The sequence below is a fragment of the Puntigrus tetrazona genome, chromosome 18 (genome assembly GCF_018831695.1).
Source record: "Puntigrus tetrazona isolate hp1 chromosome 18, ASM1883169v1, whole genome shotgun sequence".
Lineage (NCBI taxonomy): Eukaryota > Metazoa > Chordata > Actinopteri > Cypriniformes > Cyprinidae > Puntigrus > Puntigrus tetrazona.
In genome coordinates this window covers 10350840-10361910 of record NC_056716.1, presented here as the reverse complement: position 1 = coordinate 10361910, position 11071 = coordinate 10350840, and the positions used below count along the sequence as shown (strand labels likewise).

Sequence of the window (11071 nt, the reverse complement as noted above, 5' to 3'; positions counted from 1 at the left end):
AATTATTGTCATACAATACTGTCATACACTTTCACTATGAAGAAAAACGGTGTCTTAAATGTTGTTTTTGGTTTGGTTATTGTTCCGGTACCTCTGCTTTGTCCCGCCTCGCTTTTTGAAACGCTTCGATCGAATCATTGACAACATCAGCTCAAAAGAACGATTCATTTGTGAATCATGACTTTGATCGGAGAATCAAACTCGCGTTTGAAAGGCGATTTTCTCTCCTCCGTCTAATCTATAGTTACTCTGAACTTTCATAGCTCGCCCGTGTATTTGAATATCTTTGAATAAAAGGAAAACTGCTCTATAATTACACCCATGACAGAAAGAGGGCGGGATGGAGAGAGAGTTGAACACACTCTGGTTTTAATCTCTTTATAACACCCACCAACTAACTCTCAGACCACCCACCTCTGCTCCATGACTCACTACGAACACGCCATCCAGCCAGAGACTCATAAAGCACGCATAAACTTACACGCACACACTTAGACAGACTCTCTTTGTTTACACGAATCATAACAGTGCATGATTCAAATTCAAAGGCCGTTTTTAGTATCCTGAAGGTGTCTTTCAAGAAAAGAGAATCGCATTGTTAGCCATCTTTAGAAATATCTTTATAAAGATTTAGTAGTTTACAAAAGTATTCACATATCAAAACAGTCAAATCTCTACAAAAGCATCCGAACTTTACAAATCTCTGCATTTAGCGTCACGAACTGATCACCCGGGAGGCAAAGGTTGCTTAAAACATCCATCCATACAGAGCAGAGTAACGAACAGAAGAGACCTTCTCTCTGCAGACATCATATGATATAACCGTGAACGTTTTGCATGCGTTGGATAACTCATCGGAAACTATTTTTTCCTAATCAACAATCAGTGAAGCTCCAGCTACAGAAATGAGAGGTAACTAATCAAACCCTCGTCTTTTTAACATCATTTTTTGCTAACGATGTTGCGCGAGATGAGTTCTTTCATGATCTCGTTGGTTCCGCCGTAGATGGGCTGAACTCTGGAGTCCGCAAAGGCCCTGAAAGAGAGCACGCGAGACGGTCGTTAAAATGTTTCTAATGCATTTTATTTATGAGTCAAGATTGAAAATCTGGCTGGGAGAATCTCAAGAACGTTCCAGTCATATTTCACCTCAAAATTATATTAATTAAAGCCTATTTTAAGGACCGTTAAGATTTTTTACATGGTGACATCATCACATTTCCCCTTTAAATTCTTATTATCATTAAGAAAAAAATTCACTCTCGTTACTGAAAGGCATGAGAGATACTGCAAATATAATTTAAATTACATATAATCAATTACATTAAAGTGGTCTTAAAATTTTACTCATCTTTCATTACGAAAATAAGAAGTTGTGGGGGGTGTTTTACTGTCATGAAAGTAAATGTCTTATTTTGGGAAGAGACGATCTCTAAAAAGTGTATTTATATTGCACTAAGCAACGCAACAGATTTTAAAAGACTGGTCATGTATGAATATTCCGGGAGGTTCTGAAAAAGGCATTTTACACCTACACAGACTACATCTGCTGCCAAGAAAATATACAAATACATAACAGACTGCAGTTATCAAGGGTGACTAATCAGAAATCAAAATCAAACTGAAGCTTTCATGGAAAGAATATGTAAATGTGTTTCACAAAACACAGAAGGTCTTCTATAAATGACAATTGAAATGAATCCAGTTTTAGCTCCATTTAAAGAGTGCGAGAGATATTGTGTTGGTGTGACGGTGCGGAGCCGAGAGAAACACGCCCCCTGCTGGACACCAGAATAACAGTCAAAATCAAGCTCCTGTAAGTAATTTACATTTACATTTAGTCATTTTGCAGACGCTTTTATCCAAAGCGACTTACAATTGAGAGTACAAGTAATGTGATTTTCGGTGTACCATGTACGCTTACACAGTTTTAGGATTATGGAAACCAAGTGTGTAGTACACGCATTTTAAAAGTTATTTCAAAAGCCAGTACTTTCCCCTCGTATTAATCGTTCGCATACATTATAAAAGAAAATACAAAAATCTGTATAAATACGCAGCAGTCACGTTCCTGCAGTGCTGACGTTGTAAATTTCACCTTTTGTTTTAAAAGAAATTAATTTGAAACGACAATTTCAAGTTTCTGAGTGAACTATGGCTTTACAGGAACTCCACTTTTTTGGAAAAGTTGAGTTTTGCCATTTTTGAATTTATTCAGGCAATCTCCGGGTTTGGCGATAGCACTTTTAGCATAGCTTAGCATAGATCATTGAATCCAACCTAAAATGACTAAAGAGCTTAGCTTTTTTCCCCCCCATTTAAAATTTGGCTCTTCTGTAGTTATATTGTGTACTAAGTCCTGCATAATTTTTTTTTTTAAATGTAATTTTCTAAGCCGATATGATTATGAACTCTACTCCCATTCCCAGTCATATGAGCCTAAAAAAAAGCAACTTTTAATTTTCCGCCAGTCTTACAACATAATACAACTACAAAAGAGTTAAGTTTTAAATAGGGAAAATATCAAAACTCTTTGTTCACTTTTTAAAGCGATGCTTCTGGTCTAATTGGATTCAATGAGAAGCTATGCTAAAAGTGCTATCGTCAGACCCGAAGATCGGCTGAATGGATTCGAAAACGGTCAAACTCAACTTGCTATCTCTAGGAGAGTTTGAGAATAAGTCTATTTCCAAAAAAAAAAGTGTTCCTTTAACAACTACCTGTATGCCATCACTGTCACAGAAACGATACTGTATTGGTTTCAAATGCAAAGTTGACTGCCCCTCAGTGCTGAGGGTACACTACTCAGTGAGTGCTACTCACTTGGCTATCGGATACTCCCACATGTATCCCCATCCTCCGTGAAGCTGCAGGCACTGAGTAGCAACTCTATTCTGCAAATCTGTGGCCCTAGGGAGGGAAAAAAAGGCTTCGTCACACAAAACAGGTACAACATTATATGTGCAAAAAGATGCAAGGTGCTTTCTTCTTCTGATTCCATCGGGCATGCAAAGCTTTACATAAAACGAATCAAAATGGTAGAGCTTTTTAAAATCTCTTGTGATTTGCCATTATGGTTACAATCAGTCAGCATGAAATGGAAGCTGCGACTGACATTACTCTTGTACTGCGATGCATTTCTAAGTGAAATGACTTGAATGACAATACATGTGGCGGGGGAATGAGATCTGGATGATAGGATGGATCAGTTAGATAAAAAAAAATAAATAAATAAGCTTTTGTATAGGATTTAGCAGCGATAAAAGAAATTTTAGAATGTCCCAATCAATTAAACCACTTGTTTAGCAAAACGATGTGCATGTAGATGAATTACAAGTGCTCGACACTTTGAATCTGAACGATCATCTTTTGCCCTCAAGCCTTGCAAACCTTTCATTTCAAATTCAAGGACCTTTTGAGCACTTTCTAGTTCCAATGCCCTCGAATTCAAGGACTTAATGCGGGGACACATTTTAAGTGAGAGCAAGGCAGCATCGCGTTATCTTGTAATATGCATTGTTACAGTCCATCTCTGGAAAGCCGTTCTTTGTAATCTTCTTGGGTGAGACAGATTTCTTGAAACTCGCATTTTCCAGGCATCATGTTTCAGCAGTACTGCAGTAGTTTTGCGTTCGTGAACGTCATGGCAATGTTCAACGAAAAGCTCCTTGTGTGGGAAAATGCAAACATCTGACGTAAGCCAAGGACAGCTAATATGCGTGTCGGCAAAAAAATTAATTTGTGGACCGGAGGTAATGTTTAATCACTATCAAGGACCTGTATCTAATGCATGTTATTTAAAAAAAAAAATTATTTTAAGGACCCGTAGGAACCCTTCTACATGACATTTCCTAGATTTTACAGTTTTTCTCATCATCAAAAGCCTCACCAGTATTTGGCCATGGACGCCGTGCTCGAGTCCAGCTTCTTCTCACTGTGGAGTTGAAGGCAGCTGTCAATAAAAGCTCGACCTACGCAGATTTCTGTCTTCAGCTCAGCCAGTTTGTGCTGCACCACCTGAAAGTCAGTAGACGGTGAGTTATAGTTCTGACGATAATGAGGTTTTATTAGTGCAAACCCGATTTAGCCCTCACTGATTCTACTCATCCATATGTATAAATGAACAACGTAATGGAGCTTATTTAATTTCTTTGAGCATCTGTCTCAAACTGCAGGCAGGATGGAGGGATACAATTACAAAGTGAGTGTGTGGCCGTGACCTCATGCGAGGTTAAAAGCACGCTAAACAAATGAGGAAACTAATTGTGAGGATCTGGCAAAGAAACTTAATACAGCTAAAAGGTTTTTTTTTTTTTAAAGAGGTCATGCCATTATGATTTTTTCTCCTTTTTTTTTTCACAGATTCTATGAAAACAACCATACTATATAAATGGTTACATTATTATAAAAAGTTCTGGCTTGTTCTGAAATCTCTTGTTCTCACCAAAACCTACATCCATTCACATTAACAGGTCGGCAATGCCTATATAGTGTTCAGAAACTCGGTCCGGCCCAGTCACGACAAGGAAACAAAGTAAGACAGATACTAACCTCCAGAGGAACTAATGATAAAAGTAAAACGTGTCAAAGTTCTCCAAGAAGTGTTTGTGTGTCATTTGTTTCTGAAACATTCCTAATCAGTCTAATCCTAAAGGATTTTTAGTATTTCAGTGCATATTGTTATGTGAACCAGTCAGTATCGTTTAAGCCCTCTACCCCTTACTTACCTTAGTTGTTCACTGTTTAACAAGGAAAGCTAAAGAGAAATATGGATTATAAGCGAGGGTTTACAGATCACCGTGCAAGCGGGAGAAGTCTTACATTACGATCGGTCATCACAAGCGCGGATGAAAACATCCTGGACCAACACCGTTCATGTATCTCAGGGTACCATTAAATGTGTACATTTAACCAGTTTAATATGAAGAGAGAGTTTAGATCTTCGTTTGGGTTTTTGACCTACATTGTACAAAGAACTAGCTTTTATTTACCTGTAGATCAGCGATGGTCCTGCCAAACGCCTTCCGCTGCATCACATAGTTCCTCGTCTCTTCAAACATGAACTCGCAGCTGGCAAGAGCCATGACCGATATCAGAATGCGCTCCTGCAGAATGACACGGACACGAACTGAAATCTCTCCTCATTCACACTTTAGTTCATCATAATGGGCTATTTGTAGAGCCTTTTCGAATTCCCAGAATCTTAATCCCTTCTTATTTTGATATATCATGACGACAATGCAATCCATGTACAAAAGATCTTCACAGGCGGAGGCAATATGTGAGAGGGAATTGATTGGGTCCTAAAGCAGGTTTTTAGAAATAGGGACGGATTAACTCAATAATACAAATAATACTCATTTATGCCCTGTATAATTCTTCTAAGAAGTAGCACACTACTTTTTAAGACACTATATGGGATATATATCCTACGCGAACTCTCAAATCTGTTGCAGTATTATCAAAGACATGAATTGGAAAACTGATTTGCGCTCTCACTCTTATACCTGTGGAAGCTCGTTCATCAGATAATAAAATCCTTTACTGGCCTGACCCAGCAAAGCTTCAGCGGGCAAACGCACATCCTCAAAGAACAGTTCAGCTGTGTCCTGCACAGAAACAAACAAACCATACATTCCTAACTAGACAACTTTATTACTCCTTAAAATACAATGCAAAATTAATTCAGTTTAAACCGATGTTATGTATTTGGGAGGATTTAAGGGTAACCTGAGCTTTAAGCCCAAGCTTCTCCAGTTTGAGGCCCTTTTGGAAGCCCTTAGCGCCGGCGTCGACCAGGAACAGACCGATTCCATGAGCTGCCGTCTTTGCTTCGCGGTTAGTCACAGCAACTACAATCACCACGTCACACATCCAGCCGTTAGTGATGAACACCTAGGAGAAAGTGACAGAGGTACGACTCCGATTTAACAAAACCTGACAACTCCAAATAACTAAACAACAAATCAGCAGAAGATTCGCTCAAAGTTGTTTATAAATCATGGTTGTTTTTGATGTACAAATCACCATTATAAATCAAGGAACATATAAAAATTAGGTTTTTGACTTCTTTACATTTCTGTATTTTCCCATTGAAAATGCTGTGGGTTTTGGTTATTTGGCTGTTGTAAGCATAGACATGGCTGTGAGACCTTTGATATAATGGATAACGTTTGGCAAAGTGATATGAAACTGTAAGACGGTCAAAGAGCTGCCTGGAACTATGTCGCTGGAAATAATTTCACACCATAGAAAGGTTCGTCAGCCAATCACTTATCAAGTGTGTCGATCAGTTTGTACAGTCAAACTGACATCTAAAGAAAATATTAGGACTTAAGGCAAATCAAGGAGCGAGCATTTATCATATGAAGAATATCGCTTTCTCTGAGCAACACAGAAAGACTGATGCAAGCTTTCATAACTAACTGGTTTGACTACTGTAATGCTCGGTAATCAGTTTGCACTGAGGTAGCAAAATTGTTAATTAAATTTAGATGATTTGTTGTATTCTTTGGCAGACCAGACCAGAGTCTGTAAATTAATTAACAATTTTGCTACATCAGTGCAAACTGAAACCAAAAGTTTCTCATTTAGCGGTCCCACAGTTCAATTGAAATATTTTCTGATTCCCCACCAAGCCATTACACTAAATGCCACTGCAACAACAAATCAAATGAGGGTGCATAATGTATTTCGATATCTTTAAATATAAATTTAAAAAGATTTTATTGCACAAAAAATATCAAAACTTTCTGCAACTTCCACTTCATTTGTAATTACATTACCGTTTCATTACTAAAACTAAAACTATTTTAATTTTTTATTTTTTAATTATATACACTTATTTAGGCTGGCTTTTATATTTACTTTTGCTAACTAAAACTATTTTTGTGCCATTTTCATTTCTTGTATTTTGCGCCAGTCACTTTTTTTTATATTGTTTTACTGATTGACTGACTGATAAAAAAAATTCTCTGCATCAGAAGCTACTGTTCATACCTTGCTTCCATTAAGAATCCAATCAGTTCCATCTTTTTTTGCGAATGTCTTCACTCCTTGAAGGTCACTTCGAAGAGAAAATTAAATATGTGAACCGGGATGATTTGACTCTCCGAGCATGAAAATGTGATTCACTCAGGAGTCAGCGTCTTTGCATGTTTAAAAGTACATTTTATTCTTTAATGTCACTCCTGCACTGAAACCCACCTGCCAGCTCCAGGTTCTGTCATAGCAATGGCCCCGATGCATTTCCCAGCAGTCATCTGTGGAATATAGTGCTCGATCTGAGCCTTAGAGCCATAGTGACTGATATAAGGCATTACAATCTCAGAGTGAAGGGAGAACCCAGGACCACTGCAGTTACAGTACATTCTACAACACAAACAGAGCCGGAAAAAACACCCTCTACATTACACACACAGACACACACAGCCAAGGGAAAAAAACCTAAAGCCTAAACATTCAGGGTTGGGCTTTAATAGAAACTCAGTGTGAGACAGCAAGCAGAACACAGAATCGGAATTCAAATTTGAACTCAAGGAAGTAGAATTATGATTGAATTGTGTATTTTTTTTTAAATAATTATTCAAAAACATATCAAGCAGGTTATTTCCAGAGACATTTGATTTCTATTTGACTTTTTCAGAGCAGCATATGGAGGACATTTTGTGGTGTTTGGTGGTAGCAAAATGTAAGTTTTGATGACTATGATAACCATTTCGAAAGAACAGAAAATGAAACATCTAATCAGTCCAATTCATTATTTTATTATCATTATTGTATGTTATTGCATAACTACTGTTGCACAGCTATGACTTTTTTTCTCACAGTTCAGTAAATTCCTCTTCTTCTCATTCAAATTTGAATTCCTATGGGGAGTCTGACTCTCACATGGAAACTCGCACTCATGATTTGAAATAGAAAGAGAATTTTAACATTCTGTCCAATCAACTGTATGATCGGACAGGAAAGGGAGGAGCTACTACGGCAGGTCTACTCACTGCTCCTCCCACACTATAGCAGCAGACAGGAGGTCCCCTCCGATTCCTCCATGCTCCTCAGGTGTATATATTCCCAGCAATCCATGTTCTCCGGCCTTTTTCCATACCTCTCTGCTGACCTCACCAGCCTTCTCCCACCTATAAGGATACAGTATGTGCATACACTTCGAAACACATTTTCATTCTGTGTCTATTACATCATATTCAGGATGAGAGCCGCACTAGTGACTTACTGAGCGTGGTACGGGACAACTTCCTCCTGAAAGAACCGGCGCACATTTTGACGGAACAGGTCATGCTCCTCTGAGAAGATCCGTCTGGTGCCAATGTCCATCAGGGTCTTGGCCATTGGAGTTTCAGGTCGAAAAGGTGCTACTGCTTCCCCATCCTGGACCTCCGCGTGCTGCATTCTGGGAATAAAATAAACCCCTTCACTATAGTTCTTCACCTTTTAAAAATATGTTTAGTAACATATTCAACCATATTCATTACTCCGAGGTACCATAAAAGACAAAACTATCCATATATAGAAACGCATAATATCATTAGTACTATTATTTGTATTCTAATTTCATTCAAAAAATAAATAATAATAATAATAATTTACTTTAATATCAGAAACACTGATGCAATTTGAAAATACACATTAACTCTCTGATTAACATAATTGATTATTTTTTTCCATGTCTTCCTCAATTATATGTATAGCTGCAGTCTTTATTTGTCATTATAATAATATAAATGCAACATTTCTGCAACGTTTTTCATTATATTGCAAAACAATCTATTGCAAATATATTATAAGACGGGAAATAGTTTACTGTTGAGGTTAACTGGAAAAATAATAACATACATTTTCAGGTGAACCTTACATGCTATATTTTAATATAATTAATTTTACTATATTTATTTTGAGGTACTTCGTTTTTCTTTTTTACAGCAGTGTTTAAGTAACATCTAGCAGGCTGTTTCCTTGTGCATTTTTAATAAAACAATAAAATAAAAACAATGTAGTTCAATTATTAATTTATGCATGAAAGAAATGGGTAACTAAAACGAGAGCTACTCAAATTAACTATTTCTGTGAGTTACGATGAAACATAAATATGATAACGTGAACGACAACGAAAAAAAAAATAAAGACTCACCTCGACATAGTCACACTAAACGCCTGTTTACTCCGCAAATAAACATTCTTCGTCGCAGGAGAAAAACTCCTTAGTGCCTTTAGTGCAAACATGGTGATGTGGACTAGATCAACTCAAACGCTAAGGCACAATATTTAACAGGTCAAATATCGTCCGTGAACTTTACTCTAATTAAAGGACACTTCCGCCTAAAACGTAAAGGCAACCTGTCAAAATAAGAGTCCATTTACCCTCGGATTTCACGTGGAAGCTGAACGTTCGACTGTAATTCACTAGAAATTTTCCCAAAAATATACTATTATACTATTTAAATATACTAATAGATATGATATAAATATTCTAAAAATCAACACACCTGTATTTGTGTCGATAGTAATAGTTTTTCACGGAATTTCACTGAAACGTTATTATTATATTAATTTTTTTGATCCACTCCAAATGTTAACTACTACCTAACTAACACAGGTAGACTGCTTTTGTTAACCCAAAATAAAAAGTGTTCAATGTGTCTTCTTGTTTTTATGTTTTCCAGAGTTCCCTCACGCCAAGATAACTGCCAAGACAAAAAGCCTCCTCAAGAAACGTCTAGGAATCATAGATGCAAACATTTTATTGTAAAAAAAAAAAAAAAAATGAAAATTTCATATTACTAGAGTTTCGGTACGATGCGTCAAACCCCCTGTGGTAGAGGTTATAATATCACGTCGTTTTTCTATTTTTACCTTTATTCTCCAATAGAAATAAGACATTAGTGACCTCTACTGGACACCAATAATAAACACATAAACAAATTTAATTATTTGTGAATTTTACTAGCAGTTTCTGAATATGCAAGTACTTAAAATCTTATTGTGTTGCATCTTTTTGCGAATACCGCTGAGATTTGTTTTATCAACGCATGCTCAGCTCGCGGCCTCCAATCACAAGCTGCATCGCTTTAACAAGAAAAGCCCGGTCTCCCTAACGATGCGTGAGCGTCACGGGCTGAGAGACCGATGCGGAGCGGCGCTAATGAAGAACCCGAACAAAGAGCCCGTTGTGTTCAGACTCACAGAGAAGAGCAGACTGACCTCTGTCCCACTTTCGCACAGACGCAGAGCTGTCTGCAGCAAACATACATGAACAGAGGCGCGTCGACTCGCGCGCAGCGAAAGGAGAGGCCTCGAAACGGTTGCAAACATCGAAAGCGCAAAAGAAATCTCAAAGCAGTTTCGTGGAACGCTACAAATCTCACTTGCTCATGAGATCAGGGGAAATCCGCTTTGACGAGATTTCATATGCATATGAATTTCATATGCAATAACAAGAATGCGTCTCACGTGCACCAGCCAAGCTGATAATTTCCCAGTTATCAGAAAATGAAGGGATGTTTAGTGTGCTCTGATGAAGCTGTGCACGCAGGAAGCTCACACGTGTGACCTGCGGAGGCAATCTTGAGCTGTTTAACACACTCCTCCTGCACTGAACGCGTTTACCATCGCATAATCTATAAGGCACGTCAATCACCAATTGGTCTGTAGTAACATATTTAATATGTATTTACATTTTCATGCAAAGTTATATAAGCCTACCGTACGCCTACATCAATATCTGTAAGAATTAGATTCATGTAATAAATAATATACTTTAGAGATGCAATATAAAATTGAAAGCGAACAAGCAAAGACGAATGAATTCTTCAAACTGAAGTTAATTTATTATCCCGTTTTTTATTTGAAAGAGAACAAACCCACACTTAGGCTTAGGCTATTTATTAACCGACGTTTCCGCTAGTAGCTTTTTTCAAGGCATGATCCCATTATCCCATTTTTATAACGGCTCTGGGTAAACAACTGAGCACAATGAAGGACAAGGTCGTCGTTCTTTCCTTCATAAATGTCATCTTAGCACGACACATTTTTATTTGGGTAAACTGTTGCGCAG

The 11071-nt window shown here is 37.6% G+C and overlaps 1 protein-coding gene across 1 annotated transcript; it reads right to left on the bottom strand.

Moving 5' to 3' along the window:
• Positions 1–598: 598 nt before the first annotated feature.
• On the bottom strand, positions 599–9336 carry acadl (acyl-CoA dehydrogenase long chain). Its single transcript, XM_043264811.1, has 11 exons — positions 9149–9336; positions 8234–8410; positions 8001–8138; positions 7207–7371; positions 7000–7066; positions 5731–5895; positions 5508–5609; positions 4992–5105; positions 3890–4017; positions 2824–2910; positions 599–1036 (listed from the first exon to the last, which is right to left on the bottom strand). Exons 1-11 carry the CDS (start codon positions 9238–9240, stop codon positions 943–945), a joined length of 1329 nt encoding a protein of 442 aa, XP_043120746.1. The 5' UTR covers positions 9241–9336; the 3' UTR covers positions 599–942.
• Positions 9337–11071: the final 1735 nt, after the last annotated feature.